The sequence below is a fragment of the Haemaphysalis longicornis genome, unplaced genomic scaffold (assembly GCF_048455015.1).
Source record: "Haemaphysalis longicornis isolate Haplotype H1 unplaced genomic scaffold, Haemaphysalis longicornis Haplotype H1 scaffold_4, whole genome shotgun sequence".
In the NCBI taxonomy this organism is placed as follows: Eukaryota; Metazoa; Arthropoda; class Arachnida; order Ixodida; family Ixodidae; genus Haemaphysalis; species Haemaphysalis longicornis.
Genome location: NW_027526361.1, coordinates 23,610,620 through 23,635,281, shown reverse-complemented (window position 1 = coordinate 23,635,281; position 24,662 = coordinate 23,610,620). Strand labels below are relative to the sequence as shown.

The following is a 24,662-nucleotide window of genomic DNA, read 5'->3' as shown; positions in this document are numbered from 1 at the left end:
CTCTCGGGCTTAGTTTTCCCAGGGCGTACAATTCGTCATATCATGCTTCTGCCGAAAACACAAGCCAGGGAAGAAAAACGAACGACTGTGAGAGAAGATAATGGAAAGGAGGCTCTCCCAAATGCGTGTTTTCTGCGATGTTTCCCACGCGAAACTCACCGTCAGATTGCCTTTATTGCTTTAAAGCGGCGGCGCAAAACACACTTAATTCTTGTTACTCCTTTTATTTTTATCTTTAAATTCTTGGCTGATGTGCGAATCTCGGAATCTAGAGTGAAGAAGCGGTACAGCGCAGAATTAAAGGATTGAACAAAGACGCGAGGCACAAGAAAGAGGAGAAACTGTCGCAAATTGGCTTGTATAAACGAACTAAGACTAAACACGATACGGAACCTCCCGGAACGAATAGAAGATCTGATCGGCTCCATCCCAATCGGTGCACGTGGTTAACTTAAAAGTTCAGTTGAAAGGCACAGATTCAGTTAAGTGACGCTTAAATCGTCTAAGCTAAGGTAAGCCAACTGGTTGTACAAGAAACGTGGTTTGAGAATTGTGCGAGCTTTTACAAGGTACATGAAATTTTTCTTCATATTCCTGTTTACTTTCACACGCAACTAAACTTTTACGCACAGCTGCCGGCTGTGATGAAAATAATACAAAAGAAAGTTTCCTTTGTATTATTTTTTTATTTTGGCTACGGCAGGTTGGCGGCACCCCTATAATAAATAAACAAATATCAAAAAATCAAAACAAATAAATGTCTATTTTTAGTGCTTTCCATGTTTGTCTCTATTTTTCTCACTAAACATAGCCTGCATGTCTGGTTGCTGTCGTGCCTTTCACAATCAACAGCGGAATTAATGAGCGAAGTGCATGCTACCGAAGTAATTTAGAGACTTCTGTCTAGCGCAGGCGCAGCGTGCTGCCAGTAGCACAGAAGCCAAAAAGCCGTCACCTTCGCCTTTCTAATAGACCACATTACAATATTGTGAAGGTCAGAAAGACAGAACTCTTTAATATGAGCTGGAGAAGTCAGCTCTGCTAGCGGCAGTGCTTGCTCCACCAGATGGGAATGATTACAAGGCAGTGAGGTGAATGTGAGAATTTGGCAAGCCAACAGTTAGAGAGAAAACAAACAAAAATGACACGCAATGAAATGCAAGAAATACTGCTCAGCTTGAATCCTACTTCAACTTGAATCCTTCTTCCTTATTACAGCTGTGTTAACACCTAACATCAAAGGGCTTGCCCAACTCGGACCTGCCGTAGCACGTTCTATCCGACAAGCGAGAGTGGCACATACCCACAATGTGGATCGGCAGAATTCACAGCTTGTCTGGTCAATTTCGGTTCATCGTAAACTGCGCTTGAAGACACATACGAGAGAAAGAAGAGGCATATACGGCGCTGGTTCGCGACGGAATTTTATGAGCAATAAACAGAAGTATACACTCTCACCCCGAACACGTGTTCAGACCTCGACAGTACAGTGCGCTAGAAACCAGATACAAGTTTTCGCGCTAAAGAACCACTACAATAACAGCCTCCGAAATCGCCTTTGATGGAAGGCAAACTCCTCCTCATGTAGCGTCATAGACGCAGGGCTGATACAACTGCTTTTAAGTTTTATGTAGAGCGCCTCCATAGCCTCTCTGGTTGTAATGTGGCATAATGATAAGCTGAAAGAGCTGAAGGAGGCGTTCTACATAAAAAAAATTAGGGCAGTTGTATCATCCTTGCGTCTGCGACGCTACATGAGGAGGAGTTTGGCTTCCATCAAAGGCGATTTCGGAGGCTGTTGTTGCTGTGGTTCTTCAGCCTGATAACTTTTATCTGGTTTCTAGCGCACTGCATTGTCGAGGTCTGGGCACGTATTTGGTGTGAGAGTGTACACTTATGTTTGGTGCTAATAAAATTCAGTTGCTTGTTAGCGCCGTCGTGTGTGCCCCCTTCTCTTGTCTGTCACATTGCGGTTCATTGTAAGCGCTGTTTGCGATGAACCGCAACGCGGTATATGACAACGCTTTAAAACAGAAACGCGTGCTGATTTCGCACGATATTTTGTGGCTGACGCAGACAAACCGTCAAATCAAAACACTTATAAAACTCGCTACGTGCTCGCGTACACATTCCCTTCTCAAAGAGAAACGGTTCTACGATTTTTTTTTTTTTGTAAACAGCAGTGCTGGCAGTAAGAACAAGGAGGCAGGACTGGAACATTTATTTCTTTTTGTCTTTTTCCCGATGACTGAAATTTAATTCTCAAAGGCAAGCGACGTTCACCCTATTTGGTGCCAGTTAAGAAACGGGCAAATGTTTTCCATTCCTACCCCCTTAGGAAGTGACAACAGCTAAAGGAAAATAAAATTGGGATAGTTCGCCGGTAAATCAACCCGAGTACTAGGTGCTGAACTGTCCGGAGCACCGAGAGAACGGAGGGAGTTCTTGGCGCCTATAGCATCCTGGGAGGGTGGTCCATCATCATCAGCATCACTCGCAGTGACCGACACAACGTCCCCAGACTGGCTGTCACAGCGAGCAAGCTCGATCAGCGCACCGCCTCCACAGTCCCACGGAAACCAAGAGAGCGGGTTCGCTTTCGTGCGACCGCGCGCGCATGCGGGCTACCCATCGATACCCCGTCCACGTGCTCCCGGCGCAAGCGGTGGCGCTGACGCCGTGAAAAGTGCGCTGAGCGCGTGGCGTCGCGCGGTCGAAGGACAGGCAGAGAACAGTGGAGACCGAGCCTCACCGTGGCTGCAGCCGAGGGCGAACATCAGCAGTAGCAGCAGCAGCACGCGGTCTCCTGCTGGCGGGCCCATGGCGCGGCGGCGGTGCATCCAACGCGCTGCTGCGCTCTCCTCCACCTGTGAAACAGAAACAGCGCCGGGCGTCCCGGGAGCGGGCGACCGGCATGCATCGCGCCCTCGCCCACCGACCTCCTCGCCGCACTTTGTCCCCAGCATCCGCCCCCCGAAAAGTTGAGCTGCTCAGCGCTCCTCGCTCGGACGCGCCAGCTGGACCGCCTCGCGAGTCGGTTAGCCTTCGCCAGAACAATGGACCGGCGGAGTCGTTATTAGCTCGCGTCCGCAGTAAACCAAAAGCCAGGCACAGTCGCCGGCTCGGAACGGCGGGGGTCCCGTCGGGGTTGTTTGGTGTGCCCGGAGGGGGGACGCCGCTCGCAGGCGGCCAGCTGAAGGAAGCCAAGCGAAACCGAATCTGCCGCCACAGCAGGCAGCGCCATCCCGGGGAAGAGCGGACAACTTTCGGGTGTTGTCCTCACGACCCCCTCATTGGTCCGTGCCCAGTCCGGGCGGTGCTGGCGCCCTTCAGCGGACACGTGGTGCGCTGCTCGCCGAGCCCCTCCGAGCTGCCTTCCCCTCATTGATCCCAGCGCGGCGTCCGCTGGCGAGTGCGGCGTGTTCCTCCGTGAGTGCGCGGAATCTGTGCATCACTGTTGTTGGCCCACCGGACCACGCCGTGCGCGGGCATGCCTCGCGCTCCTCGGCAACCTGGCTGGCGCGTCCCTGGATGAGAAGCGGACCTTCGTGGCTCAGGACGTAGGACCCCCGACCGGCGTCCCAGCGGCGTCCCAGTGTTTTCCTCGTGAGTGCGCGGCCTGTCAATGACGGTGCCCAGTGGTCGGTTCCGAGACGCAGGGACCCGGGGTCCGGTCCGTCCGTCTGCGGGCCGCCCGTCAACAGTGATGGTGTGTGTTCCCACGCTGCTGCTGCTGCTCCTACCGCCGCTCGCCGGAATAGGGCCTGGCTTCGCTTCAGGTGAGCACGCATCTGGACACTCCCACTATAGTCGATCCCCCGCTAAACGGAATACAAATGGAGATAAATAATTATATAACAATGGATAATTTCTGTTCCACTTGGCTGGAGCTAATTTTACCCGACATGCATGATGGGTGGGGATTTCTGTCAGTGTAGCGAACGAAAATATACACCACCTCAATCTTCAAGATCTACGCATTTTCTAACTTATGGTCGAAACACTATACTCACGGAAACGCAACTTTGCTAGTTTGATACTGATCTCAAATTTTCAAATGTAGAACGTTATAGCCGTCGTAGATTACTCTGGACGGTTAACTTCGTTAAACAGTTGTAATAAATAACCTTCCGAAACCAGAGCAGAATCAAAGCTTTAGGTTTTTATTGTTTTACCCTAGCTGATTTGTTGCAAATATATAGTCCTTTTTTACGTACTTCTCGTACCTGTCGCACCAAAGCGAAACTTTCGCGTTAATGACAGCGCAAACCTGCTCCCCCGCACTGCTACATTTCCCGACACCGTCTACGAAAGACAGCAAACTGTTGTGCAGTGAAACCCCCTTGCAGAGCCTGCTCGCCGACGTTCCCGGCTGATCTCTTTCCCGACAACACGCACGGTCATGAATCTCTGGAGTAACTGGGAGAGCGGCGATGACTGCGATCTCGCCGCCGGGGTTCGTCGAGGTGAGCGCTCGCCGTCCGTGGTACGGCGGCGCGTGGCTTACGCGGAGCTTTTAGGCCCGGGCGCGATCGCCGGCTTGGGCATTGCTTATGTTCCCCGGCCGCGCGCGCCACACAAAGACAAATGTTGTCGAAGGTGATGCAACCTTCGCTTTGACGACGGGGAACTTTAACTGCGAAAGAGGGGAGTTTCAAAGGGGGCAAAGCGCAGATAGGCGGATTTTTTGTTGTCCTTATTTATTTATTTTTAGCTTGGTTTCGCCCCTGCGAGACGTTCGATGAATTGCTAGGGATGGGATTGCGAGTGCAGCCGCGAAATCCGACGTGCTCCGAGATGTGGAAACGATACCACCGGCGTTGTGTTCGTCGCTGGTAGCCACATTTTTCGCCATGCTTTTTGTTCTTCGTTCAAGACGTTCAGAAATATCGTGGCCGGAAAAGGAGTTTCGACACGGCTCGCACTACTCTTGCGGATAAAGAAAAACGGAATCTCGCGCTACCCTGCTTGTTCGACCTCCGATGAAATCACCTCCTGTGCGGGCTACGCGCACTTAGCTACCACCACGGGAGCAGAATGGAAGTTTGGAGAAGGAACAGTAGAAGGAGGAAAGAGCAGAAACCAAAGGGTCAGTGAACTTGAGTCTGCCGAAATCTAGCCTCTTCGCCGTGGATTTTTTTTTTTGCCTCTGCTTACAAGTTTGCATTTGGTATTACCTACAGCTCCGGAGCAAGCTTGTTTCGCCGTCGCGGTCGTGAAGTAGTGAAATTATCTTGGATAGTTCTCTCTTAATTTCGGTTCACGAGACATGTAAAAAGCACTCACACAACGAAATGGCATTGTAATTCCGCTACTTAACGGCATTGTAACTAAGTCTTCCCTTAAGGTTGGATCACGGTCTTCTTAAGATAAATAAATCGGGGAAAGAAGATAGAACTGAAGTAAAAGAATACAACATCAAGTTTCTTGGACACACTTTTAGAGGCATTGATCGAGTCCTGAGGGATATTCGTAGTTTTTTTTTATTTACTGAGCACGGACAACAATCTTGTACTTGTTTTGCGCTAAGGGCTCGTAGTTAGCATTTCCAAAGACTTAAGAAGGTAAACAACGAGTAAAAAAAACACGTGCAACAAATTTTCTTCAATTTTAACTAAATTCTCCCCCCCCCCCCCCGAACTACTTACACAAGTTAGCATTACACGCTGGGTGAAGTTCGGAAATGGTGGTCATTAGGCTTTTTAAATTAATGTACCAATGCGAGCTAGTTGGTACGCCATCATATGAATTGGGTTTGAGCGCCAAGAACGACTTCAGAAAAAAAGGATATTAGGCTTTCGTCATTCTTGCCACACAACGAGTCTTTAAGTACCTAAGGCATTGTTGGGCGAGCTGTTAAGTCGAAACAGCATCGTACTGCGCAGTGCCCCCATGAAAGCATTCTTTTGCAAATCCATGACCTAGTCACGCATACAGCAACCACTAGTTCGCTCTAGTCAGTTCCAAATACTTCGCTGTGGAACGCGAATTTCCTTTCCTCTGAAGCATGCCACGTAGGCTTTGCTGCAATGCCTGATTAACCGGAAAGTTTGTTTCCCGCGGCACGCCTGACAACACCGGATTCTGTGATTTATGGCGTAGAACTTATTTAACCTGTCTTTTTTTTTTTTTTGGGGGGGGGGGGGGGGGGGGGGGGGGGGGACAGGTGCGGAGCGCGATCCTATATTTCGCACACCCGTAGCGGGCGTCGGTTAGGCCTGCCAACGCGGTCGCTCACACGAAGACCGCAATGTGGCTTTCCTGCAATGTCGCGCAACTTGCGGGGAGAGCGAGGGCCGCGCCGAGCGCGCAGACGGTGCATCGTCGCCGGTCGCTGCCACCGCTATGGGAGTTGCCTCCTCGCCCATTCTCGTCTCGATGGGCCATTGTTTTTCGTCGTGGCGACAGGGGAACCGCAGGGCAGCGATCAACGCTGCGCCACAAAGCCCCCGTCTCTCCGCGTATACACCTCGCTTTGAGCCTCGGCGTTTCTCTGAAAGTTCAAAAGCTCTCCGAGTGTGTGTGCGCACGCCTCCTTGCTTGAGAGACAGCGTGTGCTTGGGTGCACGTACGTTTGTGCTTGCGGGCAGAGCACACACGTGGCGCATGCTACGCCTGATTTCGGCGTTGCGAGAGACGTTGGTAGGGGGTCCTACTTCTCGCCAGCGCCTGTCGCTTTTCTTTTTTCTTCTCTACCGCCGCAAGTCGCACGCTGTGCACTGACCGATGCTAATTGCTCGCGCGGATTGAGACCGCGAAGACGACGAGGCGTGTACGCGCTTCTTTCTTTTGTTGCCGTCGTCTTCGTCGCCCTCCTTCCCTCCGGTTTTATCCGGCTGCGCGTCCGCTGCTCTGTCTTCTTTTCGGCGCGCTCCGGCCTGGCCCCGTATAATTTATCCGGACGTCGAGGCGTCGCTCGAATTTTCCGCTTGCCCGAGGATGCGTAAAGTCGGAGTTGGAGGGTAACCTAAAAAACGCATGACAGGAGCCCCCCAAAAGCGAGCGAGCCGGGAATCTTAAAGATAAAAATGCTGGGACTGCTTATGCAAGTTTGGAAGGTATCATTTACATCCGGCAGTATTGATTATTATAGCCTTCCCATAACCCCCCCCCCCCCTCCCCGCACACGTACACACGCTTTCAAGCCGACCTAAGGTGTCGATACAGAAAATATCGTTTGGGCAAGTAATTAGGGCTGACTCCGTATATCGAACATGTTTAGAACGTTTAGAACCGGTATTGAATGTTGTGAGTTATATGAATCGAACTCGATGCGAAACGTTACCAGCGGTATGAAGGGGGATTAAGTTAAGCGTGCGATGTAACGTCAACACTAGTTTCGAGGGGTCTGATACCTAGTGGGGTTGGTTATGTATCCACGTGAGCATATGGTAAGTCTAAAATGAAAGACTAAAAAATAATCACAGTAAACACAAAACTTTTAATCCGTTTGCCCGTATGTATTGTTCTTTGTTCTCACTTTCGAACTGTTCGCGTGCAAAGAACGCAATAATGCAGCTGTTGCTCCATTAGCAGCTAAGGAATCCCTTGTACCTAGAATAGTCTCTAGCTTGATTCTAGGACAAAGACCCCTACAATCGACTTCGCAGAAGGCAACAAAAGCCCTTCTGCGTTTTATGAAGGACACAGATTTAGCTGAGAGACTCTAGTGCCCACGAAGGGACTAAAGTGTGTGCGCGACCCCGCTCCTATCCCCCCTTTTTCGCCTGCCATCTCTTTTATCCCCTGAACACCCCTTCCCCAGTGCCGAGTAGCAATCCGGGCTCTAAGCCTGGATAACCACTCGGCCTTTCCTTTCGCTTTTCTCCTCCTCCTTGTACCTGAGTTTTAATAAACAATGCGTATAATAAACAAGATGAGTTCGCGAACAACTGCCAGAAAACTGTGGTTGATTCCTCTGTCATAGTAATCGGAAAAACACGAAAGTGATATGTGCAGCGAAATATGCAGCTGAGCATGATTTGCGGGTCGGCAGCTGTCTTGTGGTGTGCTTTGCAAGCGGCGTCCTGCTGGCGGGTCGCTTCCGCAAAGGCGTACTGACGTCATTACCGTAACGGATGTGACGTGAGTGAAATCTTGGTGTATCCCGGCATAGAGCACTTCCGTGTAAAATATAAAACCTGAAAACAAACAACCTTAAGAATAACGTACTCTTTAGTTCTAAATGTTGCTTCCCCGCAAGAAGACCCTGTGTGCAGAAATGCACCCTTTATAGGCCGCTTACTTCGTTGTACTGGCGTCACTTCCGTGACGGATATGACGTCAGCGAAATCTTTGTGTATCCGGGAATAAAACACCTTCGCGTTCAAAGGGACAGTCTCATAAACAGGCGCAAGGTGTGAAGGCAAGGGTTGCTGACAACTACGGTAACTCACGGACGGCACCTGCCAAGGTTGTTCTGCTCCGCGTGCGTGAGCAAGAACTATACTCCTTCTTCTAGGACCGTGCTGGATAAAAGACTGCGCTGGACGGTGACCGGGCTGGACTCCCGCCACGTTAGCCCAGCGGCTAAGGCGTCGTGCTCTTGAACGCAAGGACGCAGGTTCGTGATGGACGGGAAATTGAAAATGCCAGTGTGTCCAAATTTAGGCGGACGTCAAAGATCCCCACGTGGTCAAAATGAATCGGGGGCCCTCCACTACGTCGTAGCCCAGGTGTAGCTTGCGCACATTAAAGCCCTAAAATTTGAATTTGAACTAAGTCCTACTTTTCCTTCTACCTTGTCGGAAAAGTATTGGGTAATACGACATTGAGAATTTTCTTAAGTGCAAGCTACGTTTATGAGTGAAAACAAAGTACAGTCAATCTGGATGCTGAAATATCAAGATCGCAATAACTGCTCCCACTTTTTTAATTCCGACAAAATAAAGGGATAGGAACGGTGGTATTTTAAAGTTGGGTAGCTTTCAGCTTATTTTCTGCCCAAGGAACGCAAAAGAAAGAAGAAACGTGTTAGAATACAGCAGTTCACCTTTTCGTAATAATGGTGTTGATAATGTTACAATTAAACGTTGTACAGGCGAATGCATCCTGCGGGTTCAATCGAGCCATCAGGTGACTTGTAGAGTGAAGACTTGCGTGGGTGAGCTGTCACGCCGCCCGTGATTCTCTATTAAGTGTGTCTCCTCTAAGGTGAACCCGTGCTTCATCTTCACCAAAATACATTATTTCCACCAATACATCAATCCAACGCTGAAATTTCTGCACGACATTCTGCATTGCCCAGTGCCATAGCGCAGACAAAACTTTCCGGTCAAATTGTATGCACGTCGCTGCCATTGGCCGAATTCGCATTGTTGATATCATGAATGGTTAGTCAAAGGAATTGTGGTGAACTTAAAGCACGAATTTACCTAGTGTCACTAGATAAGGTTACAGAGTATCGGCCCTCTTTTCTCCTTTTGTTGCATGCCGCCGCCGTGATCGTTGGTCAGTTCGCATCACGCGACATTTGTTTACACTGCGATGGTTCAGGGAACCAGCATTTTTTTGTTTATGCGTTTTCTGCCTGTCAACTGTGGTAGACTCATCTTGTCCTCCCTGCTCTGCGGCTGCGCGCAACTGACGTCGTCCCGAATGCGAATAAAACATAACGCGTGCATCAGCATTTCAGCAGCAGATGTGTGCCCAAAGATGCCGTGCTTCTGCGTCTTCGGCACTGTTGTTTACAAATGGCCTCGTCAAAGTTAGCGGTGAGGCCGCAGAAGCGGCAATCTGGCAACATTGATAAACACCAAAATGGCATCCGCTGCTCACTGCGTGCCTGAGTGACGGTACTCTGTATCTTATATAGTAACACCAGGTTTACCTTGGAGTGTACCGTCTCCTGTCACGAGCTCTCTCAGGCCTATGCTGTCCTTTGTAGATCCTTGAGAACTGTTCCAAGCCCTTATCAGGCTTTCAGGCCAGCAAGTGGGCACGTGGTGTAACAGGTACGCTCGCAAGGGGGCACGCTGTTGAGTGGCTCATTTCTATGGGCACGCCCGGAGCATCAATATATTGCGACTGTTCCCCTAAAAACACGCAGCCCGCATTTTACCAATTAGCGCTGGAAAATCAGGGCTTTTGTGAATTACCACACTGCTGCAGCATTGATCTCACATGCTTCCAGAGGCAAGTATTGTCATGGCGGTTCGGTTTAAATTTCCGATGCGGACAGAAGAATACCCCTACTAGGGCCTACACGTCGTTCTGACATTCAGCAGGACTCTGTGCACTGCTCTCCCTCCACAGCGAGCTGTGGCTGGGGTCCAAATTTACATCTCCCGACAGCCTTTTCGCCATTAGGTCTCAATTTCGAGCGGCATGAACAGGGCTTGCAATCAGGCGTGCCTGCTTACCCTCATGGTCGAAAGAAGTTAAAAGGAAAAAACCCAGCGAGAGAAAGATTGAGAGGGAACGAGAGACAATTTGAAAAGCAGAGCGAGATGCTTTATCTCCGTCGCCAATGTTTGCGTTCGGAGGCGCCACCCTTTTAAGAGCCGCGGTGCGCGTTACGCGGGCCGCTCGGGCAGAAGACTGGGCGGGAGCTAACTTATCATTCGTCGGCACGGAAAGCAGGGAACGCACTTTCTGCTGCTTCTCGAGTCACCAAAGTCATTGTGGGGGAACAGGCATTAATACGGGCACGTGTGTGCGTGCACCCAGCGCCGCTGCCTTCGAGCGGGTCTAGGCGCTTCTGCCGCAGCCGTTTTGCGCTATAGCCTCTGCTGCGGGCGCGCTAGCTTTATTGATATCCGATAGTGGAGGGTCCGCTAAACACGCCACCAACGTCCTCATACACGGAAAAAACATTTCCCGTCTTTTTTCTATCATCGTTACATCACTTCGATTTTTTTTTTTCTTTTTTGTGGCTGCTGTAGGACGGGGCGGCACTCAAAGTTTTGACTGGTCGTCGCCAGCGCAGGCAGCGGCGGCGTTTCACTAAGAGCCCCCTGGCAGCTTGGCTGTCGGGAGTCACGCAAAATCCTTGCTCAGCTCCGTCCGCCCGGGTCACATTCTGCTTTGCGGGCTTTGTTTTTTTCTACTTTTCGGCGGAAGACATGCATATAGGCACGCATCGGCGACACCGCGTGGGTACCGACATCAGCCCTGGCTTTCTGCTCGCGTGACGCAATCTGCGTTGGAAGTTTTAGCTGTCTTTGCTCTTGCCTGACGCCGCACAGGCGGGCAACAACAGCGGACCGTGGAAACGGGGAACATTTAGTGCCGCTGTCGGGCGGCCGGGATAAGAAGCCGGGGGAAGCAGAGGCAAATTAAAACGCGATACTAAACTTTCACTTCACCGGTGATCCAGCCTTTTAATGCGGGCGAGCAGGTTTTCGCCCGGAGGTTGTTACGAAACATTGTCGCGCACGCTTAACAAAGTTAACAAAAGAAAAGAAAATTTCGGATGTGATGCGCCGTAGAACCTTGTGTTCACTTTTGTTTTCTTTCACTTAGAAAAAGGGGAGGAATTTCGTTATACATCCTTTCAAATCCATCTACAACACGCCCCCCCCCCCCCCCCCCCCCCCGACCGTTTTTTTTTACGAGATATGCCCTTCAATATTGTGGCGCTGTTCTTTCCGCATTAAATAGAAAAATGAGAAGCTTGTCATGTCTTTTGTTTTGCTAAAAAATGAAAATAGCGACTGCGCGAATGTAAACAAGGACACAGAAGAATGATGGGACGAATGCTGATCACGACTGCAACTAGTGTAACTAGAATCGAAGGGTGAAAGGTTAAACAAGAAATAGAGCCCGCTGAACTAGAAATAAAGCTTAACAAGGTGCACTGTTGGGCGAGTTGGTAATCCATTTTAAAAATACCTTGTTAAGATTTATTTCTGGTTCATCGGGCTCTTTTTTGTATATAACTTTGCACCCTTCGATTATAGTTACACTAACTGCAGTCGCGGTCAGCGCTCGTGCCGTCGTCTTTCTCTGTCCTGGTTTATATTCGCGCTGTAGATACTTTTAAAATGAATTACCAGCTCGCCCAACAGTACACCTTATTTTGAAGGTGGGGTAGCCACGCAACGTTGACAAATTCATACCAAATATGATAAAGGTATCATCTCCGTGTACGGTATTACGATTCGCATTACGCGCGCAGTCTGGGGGCTAATTCCCCTCTAAACACGCGCGCCAATTGATCACCGTTGCAGCTGGCCCTCGATGGTTTCAAATGATGGACATACATTTCCAGCACCTCGCAGGAACAAGAAAAATAAGGAGAAAAGGGGACGCGATCTTTCTCCCCGGCATTGAAATAGGTACGCAGCGAAGCGGGCTACTGCAGTGCTTGCGGTCTGTCCATTTGACCCGAACGTATCGGCAGCATGGCCGCCTGCGCGAGCAAGAGGCCGTTTGTTGACTCCGCTAATCCTCTCGAGGTCTGCATCCGCGCCGGGCGCTCAAGGTGGCGACGCGCGCTTCGCGCCCGATGCTTTTGGCAACTTAATTAAAAGTTGCCCATCGCGCGCAGCCGGAACCCCATCGGCGACGATCCCAGTGTAAGTCTCTTAGCAGAAGTAACGGCATTAGCGCTCACCCGCTCCTCTTCCTCGGTGCGTGATAAAGGGTGACGTGCACGGGCGGTCCATCCGCCGACGCTTGGGTGCGCCGATCGGCCGACACGTGGTAATTAATTTAGCGACCACTCTCCAGTAGAGCAAGGCTCGACGGCGGCGCTTTGTTGGGGCGCGAGGCCTTCCTCCGAGCGCTAACATGTCACAGCTGAGCTGCCGGCGCGGCTTACTTCCCTCCTGGCTGCGGCTCGCTTCTCCAGCGGGTCCCGGCGTTGATTATCGCGTTGCCAAAGACGCCACGCCGACGCTGCTTGCAGGGGCTTGCTTTCGTGCGCCGTGGCGTCTTTGTTTGCCGTCAGCCCTACTCGCGTCCGAACAGGTGAGACGGGTCTGGTGCCCCCGCCGCTGGCCTCGGGGCAGCGCCAATTAGTGGGAGGCGAGAGCACGTCACCGAGGTCTATGGCCCCCACTCACCCCGTGAGCTGTTCCGTGTCCGAGGCTCGTGCATGAGTGGCGGCCCGTTCCGCTGCAGGCCGCGACAAAGAAGCATGCGATGAAGACTTGGCCTTGACGAGATAACCCTGTGCCTTATTGGATTGGCCGCAAAAACTGAGTGGTGCCCAATAGCTCTTGGTGGTTCGGGGTACTTCGGAGGCGCGGGTAAGCGAAGACGAAGGACGGGGCCAAGTCTTGATCGATACGCCCTGTCCGAAGATGCGGAGAGATAGGAAGACTACCGGATGAATATGGAGGCGACAAGTGAGAAATGACATTCACCCCCGAGGTCGAGAATGGCGCTTCTGCAGTTAATGCGCATCATGGTCGTAAGAAACGTGTGCTCTCTCAGCTGCGCCGCTTCTAATAAACGATCTTCAAAACCTCCTACATATCTGTTTACTGCCTATTTATCAGTGATCATCGACAGCGACGAGGAAAACTTATAAAACTAGGTACTTTAACAGGTTATGAAGACAAAATTATAACTGTTTTAATTCCAAACACTGCATTGCCAAGTCTTAATAACAGTTGCAAACAATTTGTCTCGATAATAGCGAAAAAAATGAAAAGTTAGACCCACGAGGAACTCTTTATCACTACCCGTATGACATCACAGGCGGGAGTTTGGCTGGCGGCCGTCGACGAAAGGTATAACGACATGGTTATGCAATTCCTTTGGCGTCTTTTGTACCGCTTGGTGCCCGCTTGAATGCGATGTTTTCCGAACTTCAGAAATGACCTCCCTTATGGCATTGGGTAGCGTTCAATTGGGATTTCTTTTTTTTTTTCTCGATGAGCATGGCATTTTTTTGGCGCGGAAATAGAGTTGAGCGAGTAATGAACGGCTACTTCTTTTGTATAAAACAATGATGTGTACCATCTTCACAGTCCCTTCAGGCGTGGTTCCGCGGTCCTGAGAACGTTGCGAGGCGACCGACATCCGTGGGAGTCTTCACGGGAGCGCTGGGTATGGAGTGCACCACGATGAGGAGGCTGCACGCAAACAATGGCGCATCGCTTTGAAACGATGGCGCCACTAAAGTGTTCGCCCATAGTCGTTACCAAAGCAGTAATTCTTTCGAGGTCAATGCAGCCTCAAAACAAAAAGAGTTTGAGCCGCTTGGGGCGTAGCTATCCACCCACCTTGCGTTATTTCCTCGGGAATTGTCATTCTAAGCGCTGCACAACTGCATTTAGAGTACTGCACAACTGCATAGTCGCATCTTTCGAGCAGCGCGGCCTCATGCCGTAACGGGATTCCAACTATGCCTAGTTTAGGGCTTAGATAGGACGCTTAGTGGGAAGTTGCAAGCCTGCGCAAAACGGGTCTACTTGATATAAGGAAGAAATAACAAAATTTGGGTGTTTAAAATTTTGCGAGTTTTACGCGCCCAAGTTACGCGCCCATGTTACCTGCAGAATGGAGATAGTTGGTGATGTTTCATAATGAATTGCGCTGCGTACACAAAGACAAATAGGACGCTAACAGGACTGGGACGAGGCGCAAACTTGCAATTGTTTATTCTGTTGTCCTTTTTAATAAACAGTTGCACGTTTGGACCTCATCCCAGTCCTGTTAGTGTCCTATTTGTCTTTGTATACGTAGCGCAATTCAATATCGCACACCTACGCTATGTGCAGTAGTGGTGGAGGTCTCCGGGATAATTTTCTTATGACCAACTGGGGATTTTAACGCGCACAGGAATCTCGGCACACGGGTGTTTTCGTTTTTCGCTTCCTTTAGAAAAGCGGCGCGCAAAACAGAAGTCGAACGACATCCTTAGACTCAGCAGCGCAATGCCTTAGCCACTGAGCTACATTCCTAAGTTTTGACCGCGAAATAACTAGCACGTCTTTCGTAGCTTCTGGAATGTTTTAGTATTTTGAATCGCACAATCAACTAGTTATACTCAGTTCTACAAAAGCAGCGTGCCTTGCATACAATACGCTGCTTGCTACACGCGGAATTGCGAATACATCTAGTATTTGTATTGATGTTGGTTTGAAAAGGAGGAAATTCGTAGGGAGAGAAGACAACAGGAAATTTCTCAAAATATCTAACAGCTGTCAGTTTTGGGGTTTTCAAACAAACACAGAAAGACGGTTTGGGAGTCATTTGTGTTTGCAGATGCTAGAAGTTACTAAATGTTTTAGTTTGTGCTCGTTATACGGGAAACGTCATTTTCAAACAAAACTACTGCTGTACGTAGCTTAGCGGGTTTAAAGAAAGTGCAACTAAATATATGGCGCCGAGGTACTCACCTCTGTGTCTTTCGAATGATTAGTTGTTAGAATACCGAAGCCTGATATCGGTGGATCAGTGGGACATCAATGAACGTTTCCAGCGAAGATGTTTTGTTTAGGGATGCAGAAGACACCTGCTCTGCGTGACACCTCGTCTTCTTGCGTACACTCTGTGCACCGTTTTTTGTAGTATAATGAATAAAAGGTGCAACAATATGGTATGCACGCCTGAACTAAGCGCTCTGAACTTGGACATCACTTTCCCATCATATCTGATCCCAGACTTATACCTCTGTCACACGGCCGATCTATTGACATTTAGAGCAAATGTCATTCGATTCAAATGTCATTCATTCGGCGCTACACGGGAATACGAAATGACATGTGTGGCGAATGAGATTTAGCGGCTAACTACATGAGGTTCGGGAGCTCATTGAGCATTGAAATGAGTAGCCTCGACCGCAGTGGCGCGTCACTAGAGAAGAAAGTTCAGTAATAAACCAAAGATTACTGTTTATAAAACTGTTAGTAAACTTATTTTACACTTCATGTTGTTTTAACACGAAAGTGTTTTATTCCGGGATACACAAATAATTGAGTGACGTCTTATCCGTCACGGAAGTGACGCCAGTGCAACGAAGCAAGCTGCCTAAAAAGGATGCACCCCTGCACACAAGGTGTTATTGCGGGGAAGCAACCTTTAGAGAATGAGTACGTTATACTTGGGGTTGTTCGTTTTCAGGTGTCATATTTTAACACGAAAGTGTTTTATGCCGGGATACACCAAGATTTCACTGATGTCACATCCGTCACGGAAATGATGCCAGTACACCTTTGCCGAAGTGACCCGCCAGCACGACGTCACTGGCCAAGCACACCCACAAGACAGCCGCCGACCTGCAAATCATGCTCAGCAGCAGATTTCACTGCACATTTCGCTTTCGTGTTTTACCGATTCCTGTGAAAGATGAATCAACCACAGTTAGTTTGTAGTATAATGAATAAAAGGCGCAACGATATGGTATGCACGCCAGAACTAAGCGCTGTGATCTTGGGCATCACTTCAGCATCATATCCAATCCCAGACTTATACCCCTGTCACACGGCAGATCTAATGACATTTAGAGCGAATGTCATTCGCTTCAAATGTCATTAATTCGGCGCCACACGAGAATACCGCATGACATTTGAGGCGAATGACGTTTACCGGCTAACTGAGGTTCGGGAGCTCATTCAGCAGCTAAATGAGTAGCCTCGACCGCAGTGGCGCGTCACTAGAGGAGAAAGTTCAGTAATAAACGAAAAAAAGTGCTGTTTCTAAAAATAAAACTGTTAGTAAACTTATATTTTACCTTTCATGTTGTTTTAATGAAGACATACAAACAAACAAACAAACAAGTACTAACAAAAAAGAAAATCTCGTTGCCAGTGCGCGCGCTACCCTATTACGGATTTTCTTCGGACTTGTCTCGGCTTGTGATGTCTACTGATGTCACCTAAACTGGTTATTTTCTTATTTTTATTTAAAAAACATTCCTTTGTTACGTTTTTATAAAAAGATTATTTATGAAAACATTCTAGATGCTTTTCAATATTTGCGAGTGCTTGCCGAATGCACCCCATCCCAGTCCCATTCTGCGCCTGATTTCTTTCTCGTGGTTTGGGTCGGCACTGACCATCTGGCCAAGGTAGTTATATTCTTGTACTTGTTCCAGTCTTCGTCCTCTATCCCTAAAAAGAAAGGTATTCAACCGATGCGTTCGGCCGGGGATGACATACGGAGCGGAAACTTGGCGACTTACTAAACAATTAGAAAGCAAGCTTAGGTCCGCTCAACGTGCCATGGAGAGAATAATGTTAGGAGCAACGCTTAGGGACAGAAAACGAGCTACCCGGATAAGGGAACAAATTCGGATAGGTGATATCATAGTCCAGCTTAAGAAAAAGAAATGGACTTTGGCTGGCCATGTGGTACGACGAACGGACAACAGGTGGACCACAAGGACAGCAGAATGGACACCGCGAGACGGAAATAGAAGAAGGGGAAGGCCATTAACTCGATGGAGAGATGAAATAAGAAAATTCGGAGGCAAGGAATGGACACGGGCAGCACAGGACAGAAACGGGTGGAAATCAATGGGGGAGGCCTTCGTCCTGCAGTGCACCCAAATAGGCTGGTGTTGTTGTTGTTGTTGATGATGATGATGATTTTAGATTCACTTGAATATAATTGTGCGGTTTTGCGAGCCCACTAATCGTCATCGCTATTACTATCAAATGACGTTTCTTTCGCCGTGTAGACCCGCATGGCCAAATCGAATGTCCTTAACAACTAATGTCATTCACTTTGAATGACATTAGCTTTGCCGTGTGACAAGGGTATTAGTCAATTAAGACTCGTCGGCTTGGGGTTGATTCATGCGTCGCTGAGTTCCCACACGTCAACTTTCTTGCGCTCTTCATGCGCCCCGAAGCGGCACAGTGAATAGAGCGTGAAGCAGAAAAAATGTGTATGTGTTCCTGACGAGGGCGGTTTTATTAGTTGTCCAACTCTGCGTTATAATTCCTTCAATTTCTTTCTCTTAGTCACAGCGGAAGGATGCGGCCAGTGGCTTCTTTAGACGCAAACGTCGACCCATATTTACATTTTGTAAGTAAACAAAAGGAAAGATAAAAGAAACGCGCCCCAAAAGGCAGAGATGAGATTGACGAACGGCTGCGACATATCACGCACAGCGATTGTCCCTGTAGAGCTGGTCGTCCATCGTCGGGCCAGTGACTGAGCCTAGCGCGCTGTTCCGGAGACGCTTGGCATAGACCGACAATCAAAGGGTGGGGCCAGCAGCCGAGGGGGAAGAGACAGAGCGCGGCCGCACCGAAAGCGACACGGAAAAGTCATTTCGCCAAGGCGCGGGCCCCGCGAGGGAAACTGGGCGGAAGGCGGCGGGGCCGGGGCTACTGGCTTTGAGCGGAAGAAGGACGACTGCGGTCGCGCCGGCGTTGAGGAGGAGCTAGGTTGCGTTTGTGGAGACCGTACTACGGATGTTGCTCGGGCCCTTTCGAGCGCATGCGATACCCCAGATCGTTGATGCGGATCGGCAAAAACAACGTTTAGAGGGACCTTCCGGTTGGGTGTTACTGTTTTTTTCATATACACACACACACTACACACACGCACGCGTGAACGCAAGCACGGAGAATAACGAATAAAACCATCGTAATAGCTCTAAGAAGGAATTTATAGAAGACACGGACCTCAATATTAATTACTGACAGTAAGAGACTCACAGTAAACAGATATTTGGAATGTACAATCAGAAAGTTATCAGAAAGTTCTGTGCGTCTGTGTGTGTGTGTGTGTGTGTGTGTGTGTGTGTGTGTGTGTGTGTGTGTGTGTGTGTGTGTGTGTGTGTGTGTGTGTGTGTGTGTGTGTGTGTGTGTGTGTGTGTGTGTGTGTGTGTGTGTGTGTGTGTGTGTGTGTGTGTGTGTGTGTGTGTGTGTGTGTGTGTGTGTGTGTGTGTGTGTGTGTGTGTGTGTGTGTGTGTGTGTGTGTGTGTGTGTGTGTGTGTGTGTGTGTGTGTGTGTGTGTGTGTGTGTGTGTGTGTGTGTGTGTGTGTGTGTGTGTGTGTGTGTGTGTGTGTGTGTGTGTGTGTGTGTGTGTGTGTGTGTGTGTGTGTGTGTGTGTGTGTGTGTGTGTGTGTGTGTGTGTGTGTGTGTGTGTGTGTGTGTGTGTGTGTGTGTGTGTGTGTGTGTGTGTGTGTGTGTGTGTGTGTGTGTGTGTGTGTGTGTGTGTGTGTGTGTGTGTGTGTGTGTGTGTGTGTGTGTGTGTGTGTGTGTGTGTGTGTGTGTGTGTGTGTGTGTGTGTGTGTGTGTGTGTGTGTGTGTGTGTGTGTGTGTGTGTGTGTGTGTGTGTGTGTGTGTGTGTGTGTGTGTGTGTGTGTGTGTGTGTGTGTGTGTGTGTGTGTGTGTGTGTGTGTGTGTGTGTGTGTGTGTGTGTGTGTGTGTGTGTGTGTGTGTGTGTGTGTGTGTGTGTGTGTGTGTGTGTGTGTGTGTGTGTGTGTGTGTGTGTGTGTGTGTGTGTGTGTGTGTGTGTGTGTGTGTGTGTGTGTGTGTGTGTGTGTGTGTGTGTGTGTGTGTGTGTGTGTGTGTGTGTGTGTGTGTGTGTGTGTGTGTGTGTGTGTGTGTGTGTGTGTGTGTGTGTGTGTGTGTGTGTGTGTGTGTGTGTGTGTGTGTGTGTGTGTGTGTGTGTGTGTGTGTGTGTGTGTGTGTGTGTGTGTGTGTGTGTGTGTGTGTGTGTGTGTGTGTGTGTGTGTGTGTGTGTGTGTGTGTGTGTGTGTGTGTGTGTGTGTGTGTGTGTGTGTGTGTGTGTGTGTGTGTGTGTGTGTGTGTGTGTGTGTGTGTGTGTGTGTGTGTGTGTGTGTGTGTGTGTGTGTGTGTGTGTGTGTGTGTGTGTGTGTGTGTGTGTGTGTGTGTGTGTGTGTGTGTGTGTGTGTGTGTGTGTGTGTGTGTGTGTGTGTGTGTGTGTGTGTGTGTGTGTGTGTGTGTGTGTGTGTGTGTGTGTGTGTGTGTGTGTGTGTGTGTGTGTGTGTGTGTGTGTGTGTGTGTGTGTGTGTGTGTGTGTGTGTGTGTGTGTGTGTGTGTGTGTGTGTGTGTGTGTGTGTGTGTGTGTGTGTGTGTGTGTGTGTGTGTGTGTGTGTGTGTGTGTGTGTGTGTGTGTGTGTGTGTGTGTGTGTGTGTGTGTGTGTGTGTGTGTGTGTGTGTGTGTGTGTGTGTGTGTGTGTGTGTGTGTGTGTGTGTGTGTGTGTGTGTGTGTGTGTGTGTGTGTGTGTGTGTGTGTGTGTGTGTGTGTGTGTGTGTGTGTGTGTGTGTGTGTGTGTGTGTGTGTGTGTGTGTGTGTGTGTGTGTGTGTGTGTGTGTGTGTGTGTGTGTGTGTGTGTGTGTGTGTGTGTGTGTGTGTGTGTGTGTGTGTGAGATGTGAGACATAAGCACAGAGTGAAGGTGACGCCTGCTAGTACAACGAGTAACGGTGTAGTTTAGAGGTTTAAGCGGGTTCTGCTCGGAGGCATGGTTGAGGGTAATAATATTCTTGAGTAGTGTAATATCTTTTCCCCCTCCATTTTTTTATAAGGCGCCCTGAACGCTGCTTCAGTGCTACTGAAACCTTGCGCTAAACACCGGTATTTGGTCAGTTCCGTTTTCTCCATTAAACAGGGCATGTGCTGGCCTATCTATCGTCCTTCTGAGCACCTCAAAAACGAAGTTTAATACCTGTTCGGGAGCTTGCGGGGCTCCCAACCCTGCTTTGTCGTTATGTGCTCGTCCTTCCGTAGTAATTCAGACAGACGCTAACACGTTGCTTGCAACAACAGCTCGTTCGTTTCTTCTACGGAGGCTGGAACGTCGAGAAGGGCAGGACGCCCGTTGGGTACTGAGCGCTGGGTGTTTTGGTTGAGCCGAATGGTCCGCATTCTTGCATATGATCTCGTGGGCGAGAGCGCCATCGTCTGAAGCAGGCGATGTACCCCTGGCTGCGCTCGTGTGCGCTCAATGTGCGCTGCCAAGAGGGCAACAGTCCGCTTCCTGCGAGACTGAACACTTTGGCATGACGCCAGACCATTGGCCGCTTTTGTCTGTTTTCGCAATTAAGTTATGGATGGATCATCGGCGAGGGAGGAGAAAATATGCCATACACTCCCTTTCAATAAAAAAATGACTCAGCGATCGCAGAGTCAATGCCTGCCGAACAAGCGTGTGGTGACGTATGAAGTGTCCAATATTCCGAGTAAGGGAAGATCGTCTTTGTGGTTATTTTATACTCCGTGCCCTTTCTGAATCGTATTTGTTTCCATTGCCATGCGTGGGAAAATTGCCGATGTATTTCAAAGCACGTCGAAATTATAGGCCAGAAGAACGTCGATAGCAACTGTTTGACGTTTCTGCTTCTGAGCATCCAACAGGAAGCAATCTTCTCTTTGTTCTTCTGCGAACGCCTCGACGCCCAATTCTCTTTCCGGCATGAGCTGCGTCGACGCAATCACCTCTGTTTCCAGCAAGGAAAAGGGGTGCCCGCTGAAGCGAACTTTCCATCTGCCTGTTTTGCATAGAAGCAGTATTCATTACGTTTCGCTCGCTCCACCTCTCTTTCCACTTCTGTTACGCGTGTCGCGAGCTCTCTGGCCTCACATTCACTTCGGGTGCGGCAGGAAAACGCAACGCCTCCAACTATTCGCCTAACTCTTCTTTCTCTGCGCATAAAAAGCGGAGCTTTGGATTTGTACTTTCTACTCCAACCTGTATACGCTGAGAGGAACACGCATGCGCAACGCCGCTGGCACCGTGGGCTAACATGCCTTGTGGCCACAATGAGCTAAGAGTTATTTATGGGTTATCTATCTCCCGAACAGTATTATCACTACCAGTGCTGTCAAGTAATGAAATATTTCACATCCCATAAGGAGATGCAGAGCTTTTGCGACAGCTTTGCTGGACATCCATTTTTACAGCGCCGCAGTATGGCGAGTCAATGTACTTCTGTTTTTGTAATTACGTGTGTTCGTGCATGTTCCATCTATTTTTATGTACCTGTTCAATAACGCTTCCATGCTGAGCCCAAGGACGCAGGTTCGATTCCCGACCACGGCGGCCCCTTTTCTGATGGAGGCGAAAAGCAAAAACGCGCGTGTGTTCGAGATTTCGGCGCTCGTTAAAGATCCCCAGACGGTCAAATTAATCCGGAGCCCTTCACTACGGTGTGCTTCATCGCCTGCGTAACGTCGGCGCGATAAACCACACAATCAATCAATCAATCAATCAATCAATCAATCAATCAATCAATCAATCAATCAATCAATCAATCAATCAATCAATCAATCAATCAATCAATCAATCAATCAATCAATCAATCAATCAAACGCTTCCAAACAAATGCCCATATACAGCTTCCAAACTGTAAAGGGAGCCGAGAGCCCGTCAGGCCTCGTGGCCTTTTGCCCCGGCTTCCTCTTTCGCTTCAGTAACGAACAAATAAAGTTCATACTGAAATTAGGTTTGGTTTTATCCTTTTACCACTCCCAATGTGGGAGATTGAAAGAAACTGGGTTTAGGCCAGCAAACACTACTGGTTTTTCGTAATCTCATTTTTTCTTTCATTGATGCGTAGCTTCTCCACCCTTCTAAGCATCCTGTACGATAAAGGCACAACACATAGAAATGTTCTTGCTGTCAGTGGGGCAGTGATTGATTGTCCTCAGGTCACTTCGGCCGCTTTTTCAAAATATGTGACACGCATGACAATGCTGGTAGAGATTTTCGTGCCGCTCAAATATGAAGGCCAGAAGTATTCACCACGAAAGACTATCTGTATGTAGTAAGAACTGCCCGGCTTAATGGTTTTTTAGGTTCTTTATACAAGAGAAGCAACCTTCGGCAAGCGCGAGTTTCCGAATAGGGCAACTGAGCTGAGGTACGAAAACGAGCGATGAAGCTTCTTAGCGCACGAGAGGAAAGATTCGGTCATGGTCGAGGAGAACCAGGAGCAAATATTCCACTACGAATACTCGGGAAGTGTACAACGGGGTCTCGCACCGAGGGGCGTCCTTGAATCGCGCCCGCCGTCGTGCCCACTTGAGCCGTAATCCAGAGCGCCGCGTACCGCAGGGTGTTTACACTGGCGCCTTATTTGACTTCCCTCTTTCGGAGATCCTCAAAATCTTCCCCGAGCGGTGACAGGCCGCTGTTCGCCGGCGCTTAGCGACTGAGCCGGGCGGTGTGAGAAGCGCTTCTCTTCCTACGTGTCCGCCAGCAGCCGAGCAAGTGAGCGCGATCGATGATTTGGTGGCACCCAGCATCCGCACTAAAGATAAACTGCGCCTTCGAAGCCCATGCCCCGCTTCTTCTATTCTCCAGCGACCATCGTCGTCGTCTTTCCCTCTTCGCCGGCCGACAAGCACACGCGCGCCGGGCGGATGTCCCAGGGCGTCGGGGACAAAAATGCACTCCGCGCCGAAAGGCTGCTACAAATCGTCCTTTGATGTCCGGCGCCGGAAACGCGAGAAGAGCGTGAACGGACGAGCCGACGGCTACCATGGCGGCCTGCAGGGGGCGAGGAGCGGGGTGGAAAGAGGGACGAGTGTGTTGCACAGCGGCGTCTTGCGTGACGCCCTCTTCTCCCTCGGTGCACTGCCTCGTCGCAGCTCCTCAGGGAAGGCGATTTCGCAGCGTTCTCACTTTTCCTTGGGGTAATCAGGCCGCGGTTATTAGGTGGGCTGCCTCGGCGTCGCGGCCGATGCCGGTCCCCCCGGCTGGCTGGCTGGCTGTAAGCGCCCTTCGTAACTCGCGAAGGTACCGCTGCTTCCGTCCGCCAAATCGAGGAGCCTGTTAAAGGGCGCTGAGTTGTGCTCGACGTAGCACCCGTAACGACGATCGCGTTGAAAACAAGTTCGACATCAGCTTATGCATAAAGACGCGAAAAGGGAAAGTCCAGAATGTGTGACCCCCTTTTTAACAGCAGAGCTGTTTAAACTTTTAGTTCCGCCGTGCAGCGTTACCATAAAATTTAGCCCAGCCAATCGCACGTGAACGTACGCCTGGTGAGGAGCGCCAGGCGTCGGTCAGCTCGATCTTCGAGAACACTGTGCCCAGCGTTGGTGGCCTGATCTCTGGCGTGCCGTTCTTCTCGCCAGTTCACGTGCGTTCGTGCCTGAAGTGGGGAGCACAGACGCCGAGTCCACGAAACTGGTTGCCGCGGGTTCTAGCGCGTGCTAACGCGGTTCACTTCGGGAGAGATGTGAACGGCTGTAGGCAAAACGATCCGGGCCTGGCGGTCATGGAGAACTATCAGCGGCAAGTTCGGAATTCCTAATGCAGTGCAACAGCCGGGTCTCCAACGAAGGGAGAGGGGCCGGCAGCTCTGCTGGTTCTCCAGCCTTGCACCGCTAGTGCAAGCTGCGGCAATTTTTCTATCCAAAAAGCGGATTTAATCAGGGGACTTGCACCAATTCGTGAACGTAGTCCTTGCCCGTATAGTGACAGTTCGGCCAGTCACCTGACGACTAACTATTCACCCTGAAGGGCCTCTTTTTGTTTCTTTGTCGGACCCACACGTGTCTTTTTTGCTCTTATCACGAGGCAATCAAAGCAACGTGCTTCTAAAGCAGCATTAGACAATGCTATCGAAGTTCCGCATTATTAAACAACTCGTACGATGAGAAGCAGGCAGCAGTTTCCACTGCTTGTCTTTCGATTCCTCTTCTGCGGGCTCCGTTATTCTGCCATAAAAACTCTCGGAAAAAATTAATTAATTAATGAACTAATTAATTAATTCGGTCGGTCTAGCTACTTTTTATTTCGTCCCCCCACCTTCCAGTCGCTCACTCACTGAGTATTTTG

At 49.6% G+C, this 24,662-nt stretch overlaps 2 protein-coding genes across 7 annotated transcripts in view; one reads left to right on the top strand and one right to left on the bottom strand.

Annotated features, from left to right (window-relative positions):
- LOC144178377 (uncharacterized) overlaps window positions 1–3,103 on the bottom strand; it is a 320,469-nt gene extending 317,366 nt beyond the window's left edge. For both annotated transcript variants that reach the window (XM_077706166.1, XM_077706167.1), the window contains exons 1-2: window positions 2,940–3,103; window positions 2,753–2,867 (exon numbers count right to left, since the gene is read on the bottom strand). In XM_077706166.1, coding sequence (XP_077562292.1) covers window positions 2,753–2,867; window positions 2,940–2,966 — 142 coding nt within the window. In that variant the 5' untranslated portion in view covers window positions 2,967–3,103. The remainder of the gene's footprint in view (window positions 1–2,752; window positions 2,868–2,939) is intronic.
- A 212-nt stretch (window positions 3,104–3,315) lies between these two features.
- Window positions 3,316–24,662, top strand: part of LOC144178374 (hemicentin-2-like) — an 813,819-nt gene continuing 792,472 nt past the window's right edge. For 2 of the 5 annotated variants that reach the window (XR_013324005.1, XM_077706161.1), the window contains exon 1: window positions 3,324–3,779. Coding sequence is in view for 4 of the 5 variants with exons in the window: in XM_077706161.1 (XP_077562287.1) it covers window positions 3,626–3,779 (154 nt within the window). In the remaining variant the exon portion in view is untranslated. Of the gene's footprint in view, window positions 3,780–24,662 lie in introns of all 5 variants that reach the window. The other 3 variants (XM_077706158.1, XM_077706160.1, XM_077706162.1) reach the window with 3 other exon arrangements.